Below are 26,294 nucleotides of genomic sequence, written 5' to 3' on the forward strand. Positions count from 1 at the left end.
TTTGTCCTTGTTTTTATGCCTTTTTTCTAATCTTAGCCTTGATTACAAGGTCTCAAGTGTTTTTTGCACATGCATATGTTTAAGAATTTGATTTGCACAATGCTACTACTGTTTGCACTACTGAAATACAGGTTTCTGACTCTGGACAAAACATTTAGTTCCAGAAAAGCTTGGTAATCTTAATTAATCTTTATATTTAAAAAGGATTTCTTCTCTAATTCATGATAAACAGGTTTATATTAATTAACGCCCTTCAGGGCGGTTGTAAATAACCAGTCATGCTGGATCTTATTAAGCCCATCCCTTATTAAGCCCATCCCATCTTCAATCCAAGTGTTCATAATTATTGTTTGGTTAAGATTAAACAGAATTAATGAGCAGAAACCCTTAAGAAGGAGACGAGAGAGCAGATACATTAGGTTAAGTATTCAAATGCAGGACCAAGTATGAAGTATATACAGAAGTATATTTCAAATTAAATAGTTTTTTATATTCATCCAGGAGCCATGTTTCAACTTTTGCTGCTCATGGGTAAGTTATTTCTTTTGTGTTGGTTTATACAGTATATAAGAAAGTGTATAGTTATATATATTAAACTGTTTATAAAATATTTTATATACTATTATTAGTGCTACTACTACATTTACATTTTACATTTACGGCATTTGACAGCTGCCCTTATCCAGAACAACTTAAAATGATCTTATTCTTACAAATTGAGCAGTTGAGGGTTAAGGACAGAGCAGTGACAGCTTTATGATGCCTGGATTTGAACTCACAATCTTCCAATTAAAAGTTCAACACTTTAAATACTGAGCTACCACTACTACTATATGATTACGGATACTACGGATAAATGAATTAGTCTTATTTACTTAACATATTTACTTTACTTACTTACTTTACACTTTATTTGCCCATTTATATGTTTCTTTTTAAACTAATGTATCTTACCATTGGGTAAAATATTTAACCATTATTATGTTATAGTGTAGGCATTGTGTTGATGGCTTTGTCAATTTCTGCAAGATGAATCCATGCACAATTAGTTATATATTGTATACAAAACCCAATTTTGTTTTACTATCAAACAAATGGCACATTTACCTAGCTACAGAAATGAGATAAAAAAAAAATGTACAGGTGTGCCTCACCTTTTATAAATAATATAATGTAATCATCTAGCAAAAGTAAACAGCTCGCAGACATCCGTGCTATAACTATAAGCACCAATGTAAAAGTACACAAAGTTGGGTAACTCATTATATTGCTTTGTCTACGATTGTGAATCTAAAAGCTTTGTGACTGATTAAAGTAGGTGTTAGGAATTTTACTATTAAATTGTTGACAAATCTTGAGGGAAAAAAAAACAAAAAACATTATATATACAGTATATATATATCCATACATAACACTTTCAACAGAACATGATGGTTGACCACAAGTATTACACCGAATAAATAGTGCCAGCCGATATGAAATTAAAATGTTATTCTTACTCACACAATTATACATATAAAAAAGATATAATAAATGTATTTAATACAGATTTTACCTGCATGGAATTGAATAAAATAAAAATTGTACAACCCCAATTCCAAAAAAGTTGGGATGTTGTATAAAATGTAAATAAAAACAGAATGCAATAATGTGCAAATTTCATAATCTGATATTTTATTCACAATAAAACAAAGAAAACATATCAAATACAATGTGATCATGAAAATATTGGCCTCAACATGCCTCAAAAAATTGGGTCATGGTCAAAAAGAAGTTTTGCTTCTTTAAGATTCCTTTTCAGCATTTTATTGCACACACATATACACACATAGGCTTGTGCCCCAGGCAGTTCTCTCTCTATCTCTTTCTTTGCTCCAACACCCCTTTTTCACAATCCGCAAATGATTGAGGTGTAAGACAACACTTAGGTCTGGAGGCCTTGTCATTGAAGCAAGCAAGATTTATCTAAATTCTTGGAATCTTTTCATAATATTCTGTACTGTATATGATGAGACGTTGAGGAACATTATTCTGACATTGTTCCACTCTGCAGCTCTAAGATCCATGTGACTGACCTGTTGCCGATTATAACCTAATTAGTTGTACAGTAAAATGTTCCACTAGCTGTTTTTTTAGTAACTTCGTTTTTCAGACTAGTGTTGTCCTGTCCCAACTTTTTGGAGATGTGTTGTGGCCATCAAATTCAATATTTATTAGTTTATCCCACATACTCAGTGTTTGACTGCACATTAGAAGCAGTTAATTGTGATAAAAAAAAAAAAAAAATCTATAAATAAGTTATATTTATAATTTAAAACTGTTATTGTGTCTTATAGGGTTTTTTAATCTTGGAGTCTGTCTCCCTCGTCAGTTTCACTTCATTAACGAGACTAAGACCTGGGCTGCAGCACAGAGATACTGCAGAGAGAATTATGTTGATTTAGCCACAATTCACAATGCTGAAGAGGAACTAGTCGTTACTAACTTAATAGGCACCTCAGACAGCAAACAAACTTGGATTGGACTGTACGATGATCTGAACAGCTGGAAATGGTCTCTGAATGATGATTCTTTCTACAATGAGGGAGAGAGAAGCTTTAGAAACTGGTATATACAAAAACCGAGATACTGGTATGAAAACCGTTTGTGTGTATACTTATCAGATAATGATGCAGTATGGGTAGAGTCCTCGTGTTCCAAAACACATCCGTTCATTTGCTTTGATGGTGAGTACAGCACTTTTTGGTTTTGTGATGCTTAATGAAAACAGCTTCAAACAGCTTGAAATTTTGTATACATTCCTGTAAAAGTAAAGTTTTTCTATTTTCGGTTTGTCTCCTGTAGGCAGAGAGAATGCTAATGAAATGTATGTCCCAGTTATTCAGTTCATGAACTGGACTGAAGCTCAGAGATACTGCAGAGAGCATTACACAGACCTGGCCAGTGTGAGGAATGAGACAGAGAACCAGAAAATCAGATCATTATTATATTTTAATGATTATTATATTTATAATTTTTGGATCGGCCTGTACAAAAACAGGTCTTGGTCAGATAAAAGCAGTTCTTCTTTCAGCAACTGGAAACATGAAGAACCAGATAATTATGCGCTAAATGAATCCTGTACTGCTGTTTCATTTGATGATGATGGGAAATGGAGCGATGAAAAATGCAGTCAGGGTTTTCCATTCTTTTGTTACAGTAGTAAGTACCTTAATGACATTTTGCACACACTCTTATCCAGAGTAGCTTACATTTATCTCATTTATACAAATAAGCAGGTAAGGGTTGAAGGCTTTCTTTAAGTGCCCAGGAATGGTAGTGAGGTGATGCTGGGATTTAAACTCATGACCTTCTGATAAAATGTCCAACATAATAATATCATCAGCATAAACAATGAGCTTCCACTTCTCAGAGTAAATTACTATTCCTAGAGTAGAAACATTTTTACTGATTTAAAGGCTGAATTCATTCTTGTCTAAACAAAGTGTCTATCTCATGTGATCATTTAAGTAGTATTACTTGCTTAATTAATTGTTGCAAACCACCTATAATGTATTTTTCCAAAATTATGAGCATAATAACAAAGGTTTTTTTTGTTTTCCTACTTTAGAAATGTCATCATTACTCTCTCGTCAGTATCACTTTATCAATGAGAATAAGACTTGGGCTGATGCACAAAGATACTGCAGAGAGAATTACATAGATCTGGCTACCATTGATAACATGGAGGAAATACATACACTTCTTAATGCAGTAAATGGAAGATATTCAGGTTTAGCCTGGATTGGACTGTATGGTGAACTGGACAGCTGGAGTTGGTCTTTGGATGAGGATGATTTCTACCATGAAGGAGAAAGAGATTACAGAGGGTGGTTCTATGAACCTAATAACCACAATGGAAATGAGATGTGCGTTTCCATAAACTCCGAAGGGGAATGGTTTGATCAGATTTGTACTGACAGAAAGACATTTATTTGCTATAATGGTAAGAATGGCATAATTCAGCAGTGATTCTAATATGCTTTCATAGCTGAAATGACCCAAAATATTAACCATGTTGACAATTGACTCAATTTTACAAACCCAGAATAAAAACAACACATATATGTGGATTTATGTGTCTATAAATCCCTGATAATTCGCGGTTCGGAAAACTCACAGCGCGGAATATTTGCGGTTCTCATTTGGAACCTAACTAACAGCAAGTTGCGGATTATTATGAAATTCGCGGGAATCGGCAGCGGGACTAAATGTTCAGGAACGTTAGGAATAACATTTTAAACTATGTATTTGGTCAAATACTGTACACTATTATGTTTATAAAGTTACATAATGTCTAGATCACGGGTCACCAACGTGGTGCCCGCGGGCACCAGGTAGCCCGCAAGGACCACATGAGTAGCCCACGGGCCTTTTCTAAAAATAGCTGTTTACTACTTTGTTAAATCATTGTTGATAATTATTATGGGAAATCATTAACATGATCAGTGTCTTCACATAGATGAATATCATTAATTATTAATAATAACATACATATAATTAAAGATAAATTGAGAAAATGTGTTATTTCAGATCAAACTGAAAACTGTGTGTATCAATCTGGTAGCCCTTCACATTAATCGGTACCCAAGAAGTAGCTCTCAGTATTAAAAAGGTTGGTGACCCCTGGTATAGATTAATTCACTAAGGTACCATAAAGGCTGCAGGGCTGCGTCCAAAATTCACAGATTTCTGGAACGTAGCGAGGGACCACTGTAACAATATCTGATGGGCCATGTTTTGATGAATGTAATTTCTTTTATAATTTTTGTTTTCTATGATGCTGAGAAATATTGTATAAACAATTTATGAGGATAAACTGAACAATATTTGCTTCATGTTTTATTGAGCACATTTAACCTTTCAGGAAAGAATGGAACAGAAGTGTACACATGGATAAACCAGCACATGACATGGACAGAAGCACAACATTACTGCAGAAAGCATTACACAGATCTGGCCAGTGTGAGGAACCAAACAGATAATCAAGAAATCCTCAACCTTACTGGGGGCTCTGCTGCATGGATTGGTCTGTACAGAACCAGACTTTGGTCAGACAAACAGGAATCCACATATGAAAACTGGAGACTGGCCACCCCTGAACAGCCAGACAATGGTTTATATGCTAAGTGGGAATCTGGTAATCAGCACTGCACTGCTGTATCATTCAGAGATTCAGGCCACTGGACAGATGAGAACTGCTTAGCGACATTCCCTTTCATCTGCTATGAAAGTAAGTTCATCATCTGCCTTTACCTATAGTTCTTTTTGCAAATCATGATGCCTTAATGATTGTTACAATGTAAATAGCACATTTATATATTATTATACATGATTTATCCAGTATGTACAGTAAACACATGACCATCAGACATTTATATGTGAAGTTTCACTGAAAAACTGTTTACACCAAGATTTCCTTTCATAAGAGCTAAATTTAGGCAAATTCACTACAAATTTGCATTTGTTTTGACAAATTTTCACAAAAAAATATTTGATACTATTATTAAGAATGTGTTTGAGAATATGAGCATCTCAATAACTACAGGAATAAAGACAAAACCAGGAAATATATTTTCTATATCTTAGAATCTCTCTACCTTTGATAGCTTTTTTGATATTTATCATCACTATTTGCCATTCAAGAGTTGTATATCTGCAGAAAATTATATCAAGGGGTTTTGTCTTTTAAAGAATCCTGCACAGGATCGTCATGTACCCTCCTTCAGTATCACTTCGTTAATGAGAATAAGACCTGGACAGATGCACAGAGGTACTGCCGAGACAAATACACGGACCTGGCTACCATTGATAACATGGAGGAAATGAACAGTCTTATTAACACAGTAAATGGAATCTACTTGGGTTTAGCCTGGATTGGACTGTATGATGATCTGAACAGCTGGAAATGGTCTCTGGATGATGACTCTTTCTACAAGCAGGGAGAGAGAAGCTTTAGACGTTGGTACATAAATAAACCAAGCTGGAACTGGAATGGGAACAATTTGTGTGTATATTTTTCGAGCATTGATGGAGTATGGTGGACGACATCTTGTTCTTTGACACTGCTATTTATTTGCTTTGATGGTGAGTAACGGGCTTTAATTATGCTAAAAAAAATTAATTGCTTTAAATAAAGACAAATAACAACAAAAAAAAGCAAATGATAAATTCTCTATTATTTTTTTTTTTTCTAATAAAATATAATATATTATTGTCTTTTTCAGGCAGAGTAAATGCCACTGAAAAATATGTCCCAGTTTATCAGTACATGACCTGGACTGAAGCTCAGAGATACTGCAGAGAGCATTACACAGACCTGACCAGTGTGAGGAACGAGATTGAGAACCAGAAGATCAGATCATTAATATCTGTTTATTTCTATAATGAAGGATTTTGGATTGGCCTGTTCAAAAACAGGTCTTGGTCAGATAAAAGCAACTCTTCATTCTGCAACTGGAAACCTGGAGAACCAGATAATTATGGACAAAACATATCCTGTACTACTGTGTCATTTAATGATGGATATCACTATGGGAAATGGACTGATGAAAACTGTGGAGAAGCGCTTCCATTCCTCTGTTACAGCAGTGAGTAGATTTATATTAAACTTTCAAATGTTTTTTTTTGTTGATCATGACAATAGTGTCATTAGTTCATATTCTGAAGTATTACTTACAGTATACATAGTAAATTCAAACTACCATTTTGGACCTTTGAAAATTTAAGTACCCCTTTGTTGTTCTTCTTCTTTAGCAAAGTCTTTAACATCTCCTCATCAGTATCACTTCATTAATGAGAAAAAGACCTGGACTGAAGCACAGATACACTGTCGTCAGTATTATTCTGATCTGGCTTCCATTAACGACATGAAGGAAATGACAGTGCTTCTTTACACAGTAAATGGCAGCTACTCTGGTTTAGCCTGGATTGGACTGTATGAAGACCTAAACAGCTGGAAATGGTCTCTGGATGATGATTCTTTCTACCAGGAGGGAGAGAAAGACTTTAGATGGTGGTTCCATGAACCTGATAACTTCAAAGAGAAAGAGCTGTGTGTTTCTATGAATAACAGAGGGGAATGGTTTGACAGGCCTTGTACTGACAGAAAGACATTTGTTTGCTTTAATGGTAAGTTGTGACAGAGTGGAAATACTTATGCTGAGTTGTTTTATCCTGTTACTGTAGCTCATATGGACATATGAATAATAATTATAGTGCTAACTATAACCCATGTGACTTTTGTAATACTCTCAACCTAAGGTATGACCGACACATATGTGGGCATTAATGATCCAGTGACATGGGAAAAAGCTCGTAGTTTTTGTAGAGTGAATTACACAGACCTGGCCAGTGTGAGGAATGAGACTGAACTTCAACAAATACTGACAGTCATAAAAGACGTTGAGGTATGGATTGGTCTGTATAGGAACCAATTATGGTCAGATCAGAGCAACTCAACCTTTACATATTGGAGACCAGCCAGTTCAGAACCAACAGAAGAACCTGATAATGGTGTAAATTCACATGGACAACGTGGAAATCAACATTGCACAGCTGTGGAACAGTCTGGCCAATGGACAGATGAAAACTGTTTTAACAGTTTCCCTTTCATCTGCTACACTAGTGAGTTAATTTCCTTTCTGTGTAGAAAGAAAGTATAATAAACAAAACAATTAACACAATACTACTACAATATAACACTAATAATACAATAAAATCTAGTGGTAAGAGTATGTTTAAAAATAAATGTAAAACTTTGTAATAGCATTGGCAATGCGTTCTAATCCTAACTGTGTCATTCTTGTGTTCTGACAGCATATACTCCAGGTAAGCATAAACACTATTTCTGTGACCAAAAATTTATAGTGCCTGTAAAAATTTTGAAAATGGCAAATTTCTTTTTATCATTATTCTTATTTTCTTTGTTTACATGCAACAGACTAGGCGATTTACGGGGTTTATATTATTTGTTTTTTCCGAGGATTGTATGGGCATTCCTGACTCAACCCGCGTTATGGTTCGTGACTCTCATCTGACTCTGTGTTTTGCTCTGTTTACTTAAATAAACATTATAGAGCTACTCCCGCTTCCGGTTCATGGTCCGCACCCTGACAGAAGGTCCGACCAGTACCAAAAGAGCAATCGCCCTTCCACGATGGTTCGGTAGCCAAACTCCGCTTCAGGTTTTAACTCCGCTTCGGGTGCACGCGTGGTTGTGCCACGCCCCTCCGAGAGCCCAGGGGAAATCCCGGCTCCCTACTACGGTGAGGTGACCAAGTGTAGGGGATTCCTACGGAGCGTCGGCAGGTACGTGGATGTGCAGTCATCCCAATTCCCCAAGATCGCCTTTTGCATTTCCCTCCTGTGTGGAGATGCTCTCTAGAGCCAGCAAGTTCTGGAGCGTGAAAGGAGGCGATTTCGGCTCATACACCGATTTAATTAGACAACTCCTGGGGATGTTCGGGATGACAATGGCAGATCTCTTTACGTCTGCACCTACAGCTCTACCGCTCTGTTACAGAGTGCCGCTTAGCTCCAGTGTTCTGCTGAGGGTGCTGCTCCGCCGCCTGGCCGCGAAGGGGATGTCGTATCGCCGCCTGGCTGCGAAGGGGACGTCGTACCGCCGTCTGGCCGCGAAGGGGATGTCGTACCACCGCCGGAGCATGACACGAACAGGACGTTGTCGCCAAACCCCTCCGGATGGCCCGTCTCGCCTCCAAGTGCCCCACAAGGCGACGTCTCGCCTCCAAGTTCCCGACAAGGCGACGTCTTACCTCCAAGTTCCCCACAAGGCGATGTCACACCTCCATGTTCCCCACAAGGCGACGTCACGCCTTAAAGTGCCTCTGACGGTGACCTCTCGCCTCCAAACTCCTCAAAGGGCGACGTCTCGCCTCCAAGTCCCTCTGACGGTGACGTCTCGCCTCCAAACTCCTCAAAGGGCGATGTCTCGCCTCCTAGTCCCTCTGAACGCGGAGTCACATCTCTAAGTGCCTCGGAATGCAACGTCACACCTTCAAGCCCCTCTGAAAGCCCCGTTGTGCTTCTAGTCCCCCCCCAAGGACGCCGGCGCAATCCAGAGATCCCTCTAAAGCCGTCAAGACAGCCTCTGGACTCCGCCGTAGGCGTCGCACGGTCTCTGGACTCTGCCATGGGCGTCACACGGTCTCTGAATCCCACCATGGGCATTGCTCGGCCTCTGGACTCTGCCGTGGGCATCACTCTGTCTCTGGACTCCACTGAGGGCATCGCTCGGCCTCCGATCCCCGCTGAGGGCATCACTCGGCCTCTGACCTTCGCCAAAGGCTTTGTATGCCGCCTTGGGGGCAGCTCCCCCCCTGACTTCCGCTGAGGGCATCGATCGGCCCCTGACCTCCGCCGAGGGCATCACTCGGCCTCTGACCTTCGCCAAAGGCTTCTGGACTCCGCCGTGGGCGTCGTTTGGCCCCTAATCTCTGCCAAGGGCGTCTTTCGGCAGAGAGCTCTCATACCCATCTCACTCGTGTCTCACGTCGCTCTGGATAAGGGCGTCTGATAAATGCCGCAAATGTAAATGTGTCAGACCTACTCAATGGCTACGGACACCGACCTTGTTTAAGAGTGCCAGCATTTCCCGCTGGTTCCGAGGATTTCCTTCGTTCTGTGGATTACCTTCACTCCTAGGATTACCTCCGTTCCATGGATTACTTGTTCTGTGCATCATACCGGTTCCAAGGATTGTACGGGCATTACTGACTCAACTCGCGTTACGGTTCATTACTCTCCCTGACTCTGTGTTGTGCTCTGTTTACTTAAATAAACATGATAGAGCTACTCCCGCTTCCAGTTCATGGTCCCTGACAATACAAGATACATGATATAAATACAACTATAGGGTCCCACAATGCACCCCTGCCAGACTTTGTTCTTCTTCGTCTGTTTGCAGCGTTGCAAATCTGAATAGCGTTTGTGGATTTTGAAAGTTTTCTTGAATATATTTAGATTTTTGTTTTTTTTTGTGGTGATCGTGTTTGTATTTGTTAGTCTGGCATTCATAGTTCGAGGGCTGTGATACATAACATACAAGTACTGGAAGCAGTGCAGCCATAAATTAAAACACTTTAATGGAAAAAAATATAAGAATTTAGGTTGTAAATTTAGGTCAGTGCTTCTGATAGTGTTTAAAGCCATCAGGGCTTTGCTGGCCCTGATATATACAGTATATCGGTCAAAGTACATCTTCATAATAACCTTGTTTGTTGCATGCAGACAAAAGAAACACATATATAAATATATAAGCAATTCTTAGTTGAAATTATTGATTAGTAATTACACTTTTTTTTGTTTTACAGAAATGAAGACACTGCAAAGGAAAATCAGTGCTCCTGATATTCTGTAATCTGATAAAGTCTCAAAATAAAGGGTTAGTAATGATGGAAGTAAGTGAACTTTCCAGATATAAAGTCCTCAATGTTATTAGATATCACTTTCCCTGTACATAATTTGTAGCAATTTATTTGCTACAAAAGGGTTGATTAGGGGAATGGGATTGGATTGGATCATTTACATTTTTATTTAGATGAGATGTGACATTTGTTTGTAAAAGTGTTTTCCCATACATACAGGGTTTACATTAATTTTTGTGGGCATCTTTTGAGCAGACTGGGTTTTTTTAGGCATAGTAACACAATATGATGTAGTAGGACACTTATAACTGAGATATGTTTTAGATTTGTAATTGATTTATCTGTATTTTATTTATCCATTCAGCAATCATTCTTTTCTAGAACACCTGAGAAGGGTATAGAGTTAATATAGATATTAAAATGCAGATATAATTGTAAAATAAGAATTTGATCAAATAATTTAATGAGAGCAAAAGTGACTGTTTAACATTTTGTCTGTGAACATATGGCAAAGTGATTTCTATTACAGAATCACCACCTGTGGGTCCAAAGGTCACAGGCATCCAATATTGTTTTTTTCGCCCTTGTCCCTTGTGCACAAGATTTCTCTAGATATGTACTGTAAGTTATAAGATATTTAATGATTTTTTGCAGTTTTATGTTCTGCCCATCTTTACTTCCGAGAGACTCTGCCTCTCTAAGATACGCCATTTATTCCCAATCATTTTACTGACCTGTTGACACTTAATCTGATTTGTTTGGAAATGTTTTGAAACTGTTTAATTTTAATAAAACTTATAATTTCCAGACTTTTGTTGCCTTGTCCCAATTTCAGAACTTCCATTTTTTGCCACATTTCCTCAGTTTGAACATTTTATGTTTTCTATGTTTACATGTAAATAAATTTGTATTGAGATTTGCAAATCATTGCATTCTTTTTTTTTATTTACATTCTGCACAATTTTTTATTTACACTCTGTCCCAACTTTTTTGGAATTGGGATGGAATTGGAATTTAAATACTTCTGAAGGTGTAGGACATTAGGTGCCATTTGAGGATTGCTTATGTATATACAAAAAAATAGTAATAAAAAAAAAATAGATAGATAGATAGATAGATAGATAGATAGATAGATAGATAGATAGATAGATAGAGAGATAGAGAGATAGAGAGATAGAGAGTTACGAGTTAGTTATAGAGTTATTTATTTGACATCCTGTTAAGCAGAGTACTACAGGATAAGGTGGAGTGTGATTCAGTCTGGGCTATGATAAGTGCTTTGAGGCTGTTTTAAACTAGTACAAGTAGTTAGAGGAAGCCAGTCAAGGGAATGTATTTTTGAAAGGTTGAAAATTTGTGCAGCTGCATTCTGGATCAGCTGAAGTTTTTTATTGTGCTCAAAAGCAAGCGTGTCAGATGTAAGTTGCAGAAGCCACTGTTTTGGGCACTGGTAACACTGTCCTGTTCACAATATACAGTACAGAATAAGAACAATTAATCTTAACACTGGCCAATATATATTTAGATGTTTCATGCATTAATTCTATATATGCATGGGCTAGTGGCCCATCTTTAATAATTGTACATGTACATTCCATATGTAAGAGCAGAATGTGAAGGCTGAATTAGCAAAGCAAGAGTATTTGCTGAACATCAAATATTGCAATCCACAAAACAAAATGAGAAAAAGAGGACAAATTGTCACTGCATGTCTTGGCACAACATGACTAAGACATGACTAGGACAGCAAGTCTTTGCGGTGTAATAACGACCACAGTATCCAGAGTAATGGAACCAAAACGGATTAACCGCATCCAATAGAAGAAAATGTCAACATAAAAAGAAGTTGCCGGAAATAGATGTCCTGGTTCTAATCTGGCTTGCATCCAAAATACATAAATCCACACCTGAAAAACATGCGTCAAAATTAAATGTGCTTCTGATGAGCTCACATTTACTGTCTTTCCCACATCCCAAACAGTTGACCAGGGAGAAGCCCCGAAGCTTGATGAACAAGAAAAATAATTTCCAAACCAAACAAGCATGTATGGATTTACATACAAGTAAATATTGATTAAATAGTAATTGAGGAATGTTAGGAATTCATATACAGTGAGGAAAATAAGTATTTGAACACTCTGCTATTTTGCAAGTTCTCCCACTTAGAAATCATGGAGGGTCTGAAATTGTCATCGTAGGTGCATGTCCACTGTGAGAGACATAATCTAAAAAAAAAAAATCCAGAAATCACAATATATGATTTTTAAACTATTTATTTGTATGATACAGCTGCAAATAAGTATTTGAACACCTGTCTATCAGCTAGAATTCTGACCCTCAAAGACCTGTTAGTCTGCATTTAAAATGTCCACCTCCACTACATTTATTATCCTAAATTAGATGCACCTGTTTGAGGTCGTTAGCTGCATAAAGACACCTGTCCACCCCATACAATCAGTAAGAATCCAACTACTAACATGGCCAAGACCAAAGAGCTGTCCAAAGACACTAGAGACAAAATTGTACACCTCCACAAGGCTGGAAAGGGCTACGGGGGAAATTGCCAAGCAGCTTGGTGAAAAAAGGTCCACTGTTGGAGCAATCATTAGAAAATGGAAGAAGCTAAACATGACTGTCAATCTCTCTCGGACTGGGGCTCCATGCAAGATCTCACCTCGTGGGGTCTCAATGATCCTAAGGAAGGTAAGAAATCAGCCCAGAACTACACGGGAGGACCTGGTCAATGACCTGAAAAGAGCTGGGACCACCGTTTCCAAGGTTACTGTTGGTAATACACTAAGACGTCATGGTTTGAAATCATGCATGGCACGGAAGGTTCCCCTGCTTAAACCAGCACATGTCCAGGCACGTCTTAAGTTTGCCAATGACCATTTGGATGATCCAGAGGAGTCATGGGAGAAAGTCATGTGGTCAGATGAGACCAAAATAGAACTTTTGGGTCATAATTCCACTAAACGTGTTTTGAGGAAGAAGAATGATGAGTACCATCCCAAGAACACCATCCCTACTGTGAAGCATGGGGGTGGTAGTATCATGCTTTAGGGGTGTTTTTCTGCACATGGGACAGGACGACCGCACTGTATTAAGGAGAGGATGACCAGGGCCATGTATTGAGAGATTTTGGGGAACAACCTCCTTCCCTCAGTTAGAGCATTAAAGATGGGTCGAGGCTGGGTCTTCCAACATGACAATGACCCGAAGCACACAGCCAGGATAACCAAGGAGTGGCTCTGTAAGAAGCATATCAAGGTTCTGGCATGGCCTAGCCAGTCTCCAGACCTAAACCCAATAGAGAATCTTTGGAGGGAGCTCAAACTCCGTGTTTCTCAGCGACAGGCCAGAAACCTGACTGATCTAGAGAAGATCTGTGTGGAGGAGTGGGCCAAAATCCCTCCTGCAGTGTGTGCAAACCTGGTGAAAAACTACAGGAAACGTTTGACCTCTGTAATTGCAAACAAAGGCTCCTGTACCAAATATTACCATTGACTTTCTCAGGTGTTCAAATACTTATTTGCAGCTGTATCATACAAATAAATAGTTAAAAAAATCATAAATTTTGATTTCTGGCTTTTTTTTTTAGATTATGTCTCTCACAGTGGACATGCACCTACGATGACAATTTCAGACCCTCCATGATTTCTAAGTGGGAGAACTTGCAAAATAGCAGGGTGTTCAAATACTTATTTTCTTCACTGTATATATTCTTTGATTGTACCCTGGCATGTGGTCTACTAAATTTTTTAATCATCTTACTTTTGGTGAAACTGCTGCATGGGTGTATTTCAGTGTTGTGTGGCATCAATCCAAGTGAGCACTGGAATTACCTGATCCAGTTATCATGTTCCTGTGATCCTAACAAGCCTCAGATCAGCACAAGTAAGATCTGTAACATCTGCACAGGCAAGAAAGACTCATTTATTGGCAACCTATATTTCCTAGCAGGAAATAATGACATTTAACATTTTACTTCCTGCATGTTGTTTCGTGTTAAAAACATATATTGACTCTACAGTAATTCTAAAAGTTTCACACAATGCTGTAGTGAATTTAGCTTGCAAAAAAAGGAAATATAAGTAATTATAACGGGTTATAGTTACTCCTAAATATTTAAATTAAGTTGAATTGACTGTAATGGAATTAACGTTACACTTATTTGGTCTGTTCGTCCGCCGAACAGACAGTATAATCTTTTATTAATATTATTAATTATCTCCCCGGCCAAGAAAGACGCGACCCCCCATTACTTTATACCGTACAATTAATAGAGCATGTAGTTCAGATCGAATATTGCAGGAACTTTAAAATGTGAACGGCACTCAGAGACAATCACTTATGAAAAACACAGTGTTTAATGAATGAGACAAAACAAACTGCTCAACCAGAAATCTCTAGAACTAAAAATCAATGTCAGAATATAGTCAAACCCCGACCGAGGACCACTCGACTTACGACATTTCGGAGATAAGATGGTCACCTTAGAAGAAAGATAAAAATAAAATTTTAATTAAAATAAAAAAACAGTTTAAAATATATGTTCCTAAGTTGGGGTCTATCTGTACATAAGATTTATCTAATATTTGTTCCTGGATAAATAAAGCTTGAACATTAATATTGCATGTTATACACCATAAAATTACCATGAATTATTGTAAATAATTTTGTCTTTTCAGGCTGAAAAATTTGATGAAGACCAAATGTATATTTCTGACTAAGAAGATTTCTGTATAAAATTTGTCTGTTCTTAGTTCAATTCTCAAAGTTTCTTACATTTTTATCCATTGATTGCATTTAAAGATTTGTTTAAAAAAATAAAAAAGAAAAGAAAAGAACAGATGGCAGTAATTGCTGCATATTTACCCCTAAACATTTCTTATATGCAAAAGCATTAACCAGTATTTTCCCAGAGATCATTTCTTCCTTTTCTGGCTGAAGTAAACAGATTAGTAACCTTTGTTCCACTTTTAATAAACCAGTTTGTCTACATTGAACTAATCCATCCCACAATCGTGAATTCTTAATTACTGTAGCTATAAACAAATGAATGGGCAGAAACCTTTAAGCAGGTGCAAAGACACATGGGGAAAAGTACCTTTACCAGAATAACTATGATTTTAGCAATCCAGATATAAATACTATTTTAAAGTTATGTAATGTGTGGTACTTTTTCTGTATTTTTTTTTATTTATAGTCATACAGGAGCCATGTTTACATTTTTTGTGCTCTTAGGTCAGTTCTTTTACTATTTTATACATTAAAAGAATGTTAATGGTACTGTAAGAATTAACGTAATAGTACTTAGTAGTACTGGTAACACTTTTTGTGTATGTGTGTTAGTCTTTTATTGCTTTTGAGATATATATGCATGTTCCTTTTGATAATATGCTATAAACTAATAATTTATGGGAATTTAATGAAATTAAATAGTAATTAAATTATATATAATTAAATAAATATTTTATTCAATGAAAGAGTAATTGAATAATTAATGATAACATTTAAAAATACAATTCAACTCAGTCAAATTACCTAGTCTGTTGCTGCATATTAACAGAAGGAACATGCATACAGTATTTCTCTCAAAAACAATAAAGGACTATTTTTAACTTTTGACAGGTATAACGAGAACTTTTTATATCATCTTGCTCTGTGTGGTGATGATTTATCTGTAAACAGATTTTCAAACTATATGGTATGGGAATTAAAAAAAAAAATCCTTCAGGCTGACTTACTAACAGGGTAAATGCAGTATTGTGAAATGAATATGTACCATTAAGTGTCATTTTTTGCTGAATGGTACAATTTGGTGCACATCAATTTAAAAATGTAAATGTAAAATAATGTACTTATATCTAGGGCCACTACATTTTGGCTGGCATTACATAATCCCAGTAACTGGCTAATTAACAGGTGGCACATGATTAACATGACTACCACAAATAAACAAGGTTATTCTCTATATTCTAACATGTACATATCCATAGTGAAAATAACAAATAAAAACAATAACTTTGGCTTACTTGTGAATTATTACTTTATAGTAACCTTTAGGCAATATACATTAATAGAAGTTTTAGGATACCGCCACCCTTTTTTTTTAAACACACACAACATACTGGGAAATAAATTAATGAATTTTAAAATCTACCAAAAAAAAAAAATACATAAAAATAATTGACAAAAAAAATACTTTTGTAGCATGTATGCTGTGCAGACGCAGCAGGCGCCATTGTGCTTTTAGATAAGACACGTCTGCGCTGTGCTACTGCTCCTCGGCCTCAATGCCACAAAAAATGTCATTTATTTCTTTATATTAAATCCAAACAAAATAAAGTAACTAACTTTATTTCACATTAACATTTTTAAACTTTAACATAAACTTCAACTTCCTGAAGGGGAACTTTGATTTACATCATTGCAGGTGCCTTCTGTATATTTTGTGTATCTCTGCTAGTTTTTAATTCGCCTGTATTACAGTCAGCACCATTTTTTGTTTTGTTTTTTTACAAGAAAATACAAGAAAAGTTAAAGTTGTGCCTTAAAGTGCCTTAAAGTTATTTTTCCATTTTGCATTTAAGAAACAAGAATACTTCTTTATTTTATTGTTCCTAATTTTGTGGTGTTTGTTCAAAGTTCATCATTTAGATTATATCGACTATTCAAGTGCCATTAACTTCCTTTACTTCTTTCAATCAACACCACAAAGATTGAGTCAAGGACAGATATATATACTGTATTTAATATGTTACCTTATTTACATATTGTGACTTTAACAGGGTTTTTCAGCCTTGGATTCTGTCTTCCTCGTCAGTTTCACTTCATTAACGAGACTAAGACCTGGGCTGCATACATTTCTGTAAAAGTAAAGTTTTTCTATTTTTGGTTTGTCTCCTGTAGGCAGAGAGAATGCCAATGAAATGTATGTCCCAGTTATTCAGTTCATGAACTGGACTGAAGCTCAGAGATACTGCAGAGAGCATTACACAGACCTGGCCAGTGTGAGGAATGAGACAGAGAACCAGAAGATCAGATCATTATTATATTTTAATGATTATTATAATTATAATTTGGATCGGCCTGTACAAAAACAGGTCTTGGTCAGACAAAAGCAGGTCTTCTTTCAGCAACTGGAAAACTGAAGAACCATATAATTATGCGTTGAATGAATCCTGTACTGCTGTTTCATTTGATGATAATAGAAAATGGAGTGATGAAACATGCAGTCAGGGTTTTCCATTCCTTTGTTACAGTTGTGAGTACATTTCTGGCATTTGCCACACACCTTATCTGATTCCTACAAATAAGCAGGTGACAGTTCAGTTGCTCAAATGCCCAAGGTGATTGTGAGATTTAAACTTCTTTTAAGAGAGAACCTTCTGACCTTCTGATCAGAAATCAACATATTAATATTATCAACATACCAAACACTTAGCTATCACTTCTCTGAGTAGATTTCTTATCCAATAGAAAATACATATGTACTTTAAAATATATATATATATATATATATATATATATATATATATATATATATATATATATATATATGAATATATTTATTCATAATCCTAATTTGTATTTTTACTTTTATCCTTACTTTTATCTTTTAATATGAGCAACTGCAATTAAACCATTTGCCTATGGGATCAATAAAGTATTTTGATTCAGATTGATACATTTTCAGTGATTTAAATGCTAACAAAACACTTGTCTAAAGAAAAGGGTTGATTTAGAGTGAAAAATTTCAGTAGCATTACTTGCATAATAATTGACCCAAACCAGCCATAATGTTTTTTTTTTTTTTTTTTTTTATAAACACATTAACCAACATTTTGCTTTCCTACTCTAGCAAGCTCATCATTACCCTCTCATCATTATCACTTCATCAATGAAAATAAAACCTATGCTGATGCACAGAGATACTGCAGAGAGAATTACACTGATCTGGCTACCATTGACACCATGGAGGAAATAGACAAACTCCTTAATGCAGTAAATGGAAGATATTCAGGTTTAGCCTGGATTGGACTGTATGGTGAACTGGACAGCTGGAGATGGTCTCTGGATGATGATGATTTCTACCAGGAGGGAGAGAGAGAATACAGAGGGTGGTTCCATGAACCTGACAACTACAATGGAAATGAGATGTGTGTTTCCATGAACGCCAGAGGGGAATGGTTTGATCAGACGTGTACTGACAGAAAGACATTTGTTTGCTATAATGGTAAGAATTGCAACATTTACAGACATACTAATATACTACCATAGCTGAAAATTATGTTAGGAATATTAACGGTGATACAAGAATTGCCTGAAAGGAAATTGTGAAGGTTGCAAATCTGGATAAACAACACATACATGTGTGTTTATGGGGTTTTATTGGATCTAATGGTATGGTGGAGACATTTTTTTAAATACCTTTTGTTTTCTATGATGCTGAGTATAAATTGTATAAACAATTTATGAGGATTAATTTATGAGTGTATTTGGCAGTTGTTAATGGCACATTTACCTTTTCAGGAAAGAATGGAAAAGAAACGTTCAAATGGATAAACCAGCACATGACATGGACAGAAGCACAGCATTACTGCAGAAAGCATTACACATATCTGGCCAGTGTGAAGAACCAAACAGATAATAAAGTAATCCCCAACCTCATTGGGGGCTCTGCTGCATGGATTGGTCTGTACAGAACCAGACTTTGGTCAGACAAACAGGAATTCACATATGAAAACTGGAGACTGGCCACCCCTGAACAGCCAGACAATGGTTTATATGCTAAGTGGGAATCTGGTAATCAGCACTGCACTGCTGTATCATTCAGAGATTCAGGCCACTGGACAGATGAGAACTGCTTAGCGACATTCCCTTTCATCTGCTATGAAAGTAAGTTCATCTAATCAGCCTTTAATTAGAGTTGTTTTGCAAAACAAGATGCTTTGTTAATTTTAGCACGATAAATAGCACATTTATTTATCATTATTTTGCTTTTCATACACATCTGACCATCAAAAACTCCCAGGTTTTTACCTAATATAAAAGATTTTATGTTGTTATTGCACAAAATGCCATGAACATGCACTTTATGCAGTGTCCTAGTTGTGTTGCATGATTGTGTATTTTGTGGGGGTTTTTTGTTCATTTATGTTGTTTTAAATACGACCATGGTCCTGGTAAATTGTTTTCATTTCACTGTGTATACTGTATACTGCATACTGTACATGAAAAGCCTACTCGAATTGTTTAAAAAAAATATAGCAGCATGAATCTGATATGATTTCTAAGATATGACCTAGCTTGTGTAGAACCTCTCAGCCATTGTTAATTTTTTTCTTTAATGCATATCAGATACTATAAAACATTAATGGCACTTTATGATTTGTCTGTTAAAGAATCCCGCACAGGATCGTCATGTACCCTCCATCAGTATCACTTTGTTCATGAGAATAAGACCTGGACAGATGCACTAAGGTACTGCCAAGACAAATACACGGACCTGGCTACCATTGATAACATGGAGGAAATGAACAGTCTTATTAACACAGTAAATGGAATCTACTTGGGTTTAGCCTGGATTGGACTGTATGATGATCTAAACAGCTGGAAATGGTCTCTGGATGATGACTCTTTCTACAAGCAGGGAGAGAGAAGCTTTAGACGTTGGTACATAAACAAACCAAGCTGGAACTGGAATGGGAACAATTTGTGTGTATATTTTTCGGGCATTGATGGAGTATGGTGGACGTCATCTTGTTCTTTGACACTGCTATTTATTTGCTTAGATGGTGAGTAATGGGTAAAAAAATCTTAAAATAAAAACAAAATACAAATAAAAACAAATGACAAATTCTCTAAAGTAAATTTTTTTTTTCAAAAAAATATAATATATTATTGTCTTTTTCAGGCAGAGTAAATGCCACTGAAAAATATGTCCCAGTTTATCAGTACATGACCTGGACTGAAGCTCAGAGATACTGCAGAGAGCATTACACAGACCTGACCAGTGTGAGGAACGAGATTGAGAACCAGAAGATCAGATCATTAATATCTGTTTATTTCTATAATGAAGGATTTTGGATTGGCCTGTACAAAAACAGGTCTTGGTCAGATAAAAGCAACTCTTCATTCTGCAACTGGAAACCTGGAGAACCAGATAATTATGGACAAAACATATCCTGTACTACTGTGTCATTTAATGATGGATATCACTATGGGAAATGGACTGATGAAAACTGTGGAGAAGCGCTTCCATTCCTCTGTTACAGCAGTGAGTAGATTTCTATAAAACTTTCAAATGTAAAGTGTCCTTTTTTGTTGATCAGGTCAATAGTGTCATTAGTTCATATTCTGAAGTATTACTTACAGTATACATAATAAATTCAAACTACCCTTTTGATTACCCTTTGTTGTTCTTCTTCTTTAGCAAAGTCTTTAACATCTCCTCATCAGTATCACTTCATTAATGAGAAAAAGACCTGGACTGAAGCACAGAGACACTGTCGTCAGTATTACTCTGATCTGGCTTCCATTAACGACATGAAGGAAATGACGGTGCTTCTTAAAACAGTAAATGGCAGCTACTCTGGTTTAGCCTGGATTGGACTGTATGATGACCTAAACAGCTGGAAATGGTCTCTGGATGATGATTCTTTCTACCAGGAGGGAGAGAAAGACTTTAGATGGTGGTTCCATGAACCTGATAACTTCAAAGAGAAAGAGCTGTGTGTTTCTATAAATAACAGAGGGGAATGGTTTGACAGGCCTTGTACTGACAGAAAGACATTTGTTTGCTTTAATGGTAAGTTGTGACAGAGTGGAAATACTTATGCTGAGTTGTTTTATCCTGTTACTGTAGCTCATATGGACATATGAATAATAATTATAGTGCTAACTATAACCCATGTGACTTTTGTAATACTCTCAACCTTAGGTATGACCGACACATATGTGGGCATTAATGATCCAGTGACATGGGAAAAAGCTCGTAGTTTTTGTAGAGTGAATTACACAGACCTGGCCAGTGTGAGGAATGAGACTGAACTTCAACAAATACTGACAGTCATAAAAGACGTTGAGGTATGGATTGGTCTGTATAGGAACCAATTATGGTCAGATCAGAGCAACTCAACCTTTACATATTGGAGACCAGCGAGTTCAGAACAAACAGAAGAACCTAATAATGGTGTAAATTCACATGGACAACGTGGAAATCAATATTGCACAGCTGTGGAACAGTATGGCCAATAGACAGATGAAAACTGTTTCAACAGTTTCCCTTTCATCTGCTACTCAAGTCAGTTCATGTCCTTTCTGAATCAAGGTAATAATAATAAAATAAAGATAGTAGAAATACAATAAAACAAATTTGTGGTAGCAGTACGTATAAAAAAAACCATGTAAGAAGGTTAGCAATAGTTTACCAGCAAAAGTTTACCAGATGTTTTCTAATATAAGTGTGTCTTCCTTCCTTGTGCTCTGACAGCATTCACACCATGTAAGCAAAAACATGGTTTTTATATACACACACACACACACACACACACACACACACACACACACATATATATATATATATATATATATATATATGTGTGTGTGTGTGTGTGTGTGTGTCAAGTCAAGTCAAGTCAAGTCAAGTCAAGTTTATTTGTATAGCGCTTTTCACAACAGACATTGTCTCAAAGCAGCTTTACAGAAAACAACAGTGAAGGTGAATGGTGTGCGTTTGTCCCTGATGAGCAGCCGTGGCGACAGTGGCAAGGAAAAACTCCCTTAGATGATATGAGGAAGAAACCTTGAGAGGAACCAGACTCAAAGGGGAACCCATCCTCATATGGGTGACATCAAGAGTTTGGTCATAAATCTTTCAACAATACAGAACAATTTGTGATCATCATAAATCCAGCATCAGCTTCTCCATGCCAGGGCCTTTAAACACTCGGCATCTACTTCTCCATGATCATCCATAGGTCCATAATCTTCACGAGGTGGGACGTGACTGGAGCTGGCCAAACCTCAGGATGCCTCGGGATGGGGAGAGAAAGAGAAGCAGTGGAGAGGAATTAGCGTAGCTGCTGTTCATGATATTAACAGCACAAGTTGATAATGTGCATGTAATCATATTTTCTGGAGCACAAGGTTGTGATGTGATGTGTGTTATGTGTAGGCTTTGCTAAAAAGATATGTTTTTAATCTACACTTAAACTGGGAGAGTGTATCTGAACCCCGAACACTGTCAGGAAGACTATTCCAGAGTTTAGGAGCTAAATGTGAAAATGCTCTACCGCCTTTAGTGGACTTTGCTATTCTAGGAACTACTAGAAGCCCAGAGTTTTGAGATCTCAGGGAGCGTGACGGATTGTAGCATGTTAAAAGACTGGATAGATACATGGGAGCCAAACCATTTAGTGCTTTATAAGTGAGTAGCAGTAGTTTGTAGTCTATTCGAAACTTAATAGGAAGCCAATGTAGGGACGATAAGATTGGGGTTATATGATCATGTTTTCTTGACCTAGTAAGAACTCTTGCTGCGGCATTCTGAACTAACTGAAGCTTGTTTATTAATGATGCAGGACATCCACCTAGTAATGCATTACAGTAGTCTATTCTAGAGGTCATAAACGCATGGACGAGCTTCTCTGCATCAGATATAGATAAGATATTTCTTAGCTTAGAAATATTTCTAAGGTGAAAGAAGGCTGTTTTTGTAACTTGATTGATGTGATTTTTAAAAGATAAGTTGCTGTCTAAAATAACTCCCAGGTCTTTTACCGTTGAAATAGTAGTTACTATTTTTTGGGCCGATTAACAAAATCTCCGTTTTATCAGAATTTAATAGCAGAAAGTTATGGGTCATCCAATCTCTTATTTCTTCAACACACTCAGTTATGCGAGCTAATTGAGCTGTATCGCCTGGCTTGGATGAAATATATAGCTGGGTATCATCAGCATAACAATGAAAGCTAATTCCATGCCTTCTAATAATATTTCCAAATGGAAGCATGTATATTGTGAAAAGCAGGGGTCCTAGAACTGACCCTTGTGGCACGCCATAATTTACTAGCATTATCCTGGATAGCTCTCCATTTAAATCTACGAAATGGTAACGATTGGACAGGTAGGATTTAAACCAGCTTAATGCCTGTCCCTGAATACCGATGTAATTCTGTAAGCGATCGAGGAGAAGATCATGATCTATAGTGTCGAACGCAGCACTAAGATCTAGTAAAACTAATAGGGAGATGTAGCCTTGGTCTGAAGCTAAAAACAGGTCATTAGTGATTTTAACTAGAGCAGTTTCTGTGCTATGATGGGGCCTAAAACCTGACTGAAACTCTTCAAAGATATTGTTCTCCTGCAAGTGGTTACATAACTGGGCAGCGACAATCTTTTCTAAAATCTTAGACATAAATGGGAGATTTGAAATTGGTCTGTAATTCGATTTGAAATTGGTCTGTAATTCGATATATGTGTGTGTGTGTGTGTGTGTGTGTGTGTGTGTGTGTGTGTGTGTGTGTGTGTGTGTGTGTGTGTGTGTGTGTATAAACACATTTTTTATGGTAATCACAAGGGTGTTAGTAAAGTCAGGTACTGGTGTAGTGTCCCAGAAGTCTAGATATTAGAGACTCATGTTCCACCCCAACCCATATAAACTATATCTTCATGGTATTGGCTTTGTATTAAAAAAAATCCTTGTCATGCTGCAACATGTTTCGGCCTCCTAAATGAAGTGCAGGGGGAAAATAAATAAATAACTAAATTAAATAAAAAGAATTTTTTTTTTTTACTTTTTACAGTAACTAATACTGTAACGCTTTACTTTTTAAAATAAAGTAACTCCGTTACCGTTACCGTATGGTGCGTTACCTGTTACTTTTTTAAATGAATTAATTTCGGCTGAAGTGTAGACTACAGCATAACATGCTTACAGCAGCGTCGCATTGTAGTATTGGTGGATAAACCCGCTGTTCTACATTGTGGATAGTTTTCATACTGCAGCTGTGAAAGGAACATTTTTAAGAGCTCAACACAACAGCAGAAGCCACTTTAGTTTTTGATTGTGAATATATTATTTAGCTTGTTTTGTTATTTATTTCAGAAATCCTTGTGATATATTCAGTTTGAGCTGCTCTGACTTTAATAAAATAGTGTTTCAAAATTACTTTGTGTTTAAGTCAGTTTTGTGTTTGTAGATCATAACGCATAAAAGGGCATTAATGGGAACATTAAAAAAGGTTCTTTAAAAAAAAAGTAACGAAAAAGTTACTTTTAACAGTAACGCATTACTTTTTGGTGTGAGTAATCAACAAAGTAACGGAGTTACTTTTTGAATGAAGTAACGAGTAACTGTAACTAGTTACTATTTTTTAGTAACGAGCACAACACTGTATATATATAATTCTTTTTTTTTTTTTTTTTTTTTTTTTTACAAACAAGTGAATTTAGTGATCCTCAAGATGAATGTATAAGAGACTAGTATAAAGAGAAAACTTTAGAGGCAAGTGGCTGATACCGACTGTTCTTGGTAAGGAGATGACAGATAACATCTCATTGACAACAACATGCAGGCACATACCACTGTTGAAGGTAGTGCCTTGGAGTCAAATAGTGAGTTGATTTTAAAGTTAAGTAACGCAGATATGCGGGCAGCTGATAGAAACTGTATGTGAAATTCAAACAAGAAGAGCAGAATTTGGCAAATGTGATAAGAAAAAGCGTTTTATTATTTTGTCAGACTTTGAATTTTAGTGAAAAACACTGCACATACAGAGCATGAAGACATCTATCTATCTATCTATCTATCTATCTATCTATCTATCTATCTATCTATCTATCTATCTATCTATCTATCTATCTATCTATCTATCTATCTATCTATTTCTTACGCACATACATGGGGTATATACAGCAAGAAGATTGCTGAGAATGAGCTGCCAGGCAGGGGGAAAAAGGAAGGCCAAGGAGGAGGTAAATGCATGTGGTAAGGAAAGACATGCAGGTGGCTAATTTAAAAGAGGCAGATGCAGAGGACAGGGAAAATAATATTTATATCATTTAATGGCTTTGTAAATGTATGAATTTACAATTTTTACTTTACAGGTATGAAGACACAGGTATGAAGACACTGTTTTTTTTTTGTCAGCATCAGCGAGAATGGAGCATATTGGGACGTACAAGCAAAGTGGCACATCTATAAGCTCAGTGCCTGATGGAAATTCAGATTCAGAATATAACTGACACTTCTTCCAGATTTCGTGGTGATTTGTCTTTATTTATTAATTCATCAGCAATAATTTTTTTACAAAGAACTTGCAAATGGTATAAAGTTAAAGAGAATATATATTAAATATATTCAAATGCAAACATAAATGTCAAATAAGAAAACAAGTTGAATAAAATAATCATTTTTGACCATAACAATATTAATTATGTTAATTATACTGCATGTGATTGAATTAAATTGATTGTTTTTGGTGTACTGGAAATAAATATATACCTTATAAATGTTCCTAAAATAAACGCTGTACTTTATTTGCTTTGTGCAAATTATTGCTGTGGATCTGAAAGGATTGATCTGTATTTATTTGTTGTTTAGAATTAGTATTGTTTATTGTGTGTACTGATTAAATGCTTTATAAAGTCAATTCTAACAAATATTAAAATAATAAACATGATTTTTGGTTTTGCACATTTTCTGATATGTATTTTGGTTTTGTTTTCATTTTATTTATTTCAAAATAATTTTATTTTGTAATATTTTAATCCGATTCCTGTTGTGTTCTCTGAGACACAGTTTGCATTGCATTCCATCTTGGCAGTCTGACAGGCTCTTGTGATTACAGTAGAATA

The 26,294-nt window shown here is 36.4% G+C and overlaps 2 protein-coding genes across 3 annotated transcripts; both read left to right on the top strand.

Annotated features, from left to right (window-relative positions):
- The first annotated feature begins 205 nt into the window (after nt 1-205).
- On the top strand, nt 206-26,138 carry LOC310738724 (macrophage mannose receptor 1-like). Of its 2 annotated transcripts, XM_083563985.1 has the most exons (11): nt 373-531; nt 2,337-2,726; nt 2,845-3,201; nt 3,611-3,985; nt 4,907-5,272; nt 5,734-6,126; nt 6,267-6,629; nt 6,796-7,170; nt 7,303-7,665; nt 10,374-10,460; nt 25,588-26,138. In XM_083563985.1, exons 1-10 carry the CDS (start codon nt 507-509, stop codon nt 10,418-10,420), a joined length of 3,054 nt encoding a protein of 1,017 aa, XP_083420111.1. In that variant the 5' UTR covers nt 373-506; the 3' UTR covers nt 10,421-10,460; nt 25,588-26,138. The 2 variants fall into 2 exon arrangements, with proteins under 2 accessions (XP_083420112.1, XP_083420111.1); XM_083563986.1 differs by lacking the exon at nt 25,588-26,138 and having other exon boundaries at nt 206-531; nt 10,374-11,351.
- On the top strand, nt 17,343-25,558 carry LOC310738747 (macrophage mannose receptor 1-like). Its single transcript, XM_083564113.1, has 8 exons — nt 17,343-17,697; nt 18,295-18,669; nt 18,966-19,331; nt 19,838-20,230; nt 20,350-20,712; nt 20,869-21,243; nt 21,376-21,765; nt 25,545-25,558. The coding sequence occupies exons 1-7, from the start codon at nt 17,451-17,453 to the stop codon at nt 21,690-21,692; spliced, it is 2,436 nt and encodes an 811-aa protein (XP_083420239.1). The 5' UTR covers nt 17,343-17,450; the 3' UTR covers nt 21,693-21,765; nt 25,545-25,558.
- Nucleotides 26,139-26,294: the final 156 nt, after the last annotated feature.

Source organism: Silurus aristotelis (genome assembly GCF_946808225.1).
Source record: "Silurus aristotelis genome assembly, chromosome: 16".
NCBI lineage: Eukaryota > Metazoa > Chordata > Actinopteri > Siluriformes > Siluridae > Silurus > Silurus aristotelis.

Excerpts from the sequence above, each read along its gene's own strand:
- LOC310738724 (XM_083563986.1), top strand. The coding sequence starts at position 507 with ATGTTTCAACTTTTGCTGCTCATGG. Across the intron at positions 2,727-2,844 it reads TCCGTTCATTTGCTTTGATG|GCAGAGAGAATGCTAATGAA; the intron begins GTGAGTACAGCA and ends TGTCTCCTGTAG. Across the intron at positions 3,986-4,906 it reads GACATTTATTTGCTATAATG|GAAAGAATGGAACAGAAGTG; the intron begins GTAAGAATGGCA and ends TTAACCTTTCAG.
- LOC310738747 (XM_083564113.1), top strand. The coding sequence starts at position 17,451 with ATGAGACAGAGAACCAGAAGATCAGATCATTATTATATTTTAATGATT. Across the intron at positions 17,698-18,294 it reads TCCATTCCTTTGTTACAGTT|CAAGCTCATCATTACCCTCT; the intron begins GTGAGTACATTT and ends TTCCTACTCTAG. Across the intron at positions 20,231-20,349 it reads GCTATTTATTTGCTTAGATG|GCAGAGTAAATGCCACTGAA; the intron begins GTGAGTAATGGG and ends TGTCTTTTTCAG.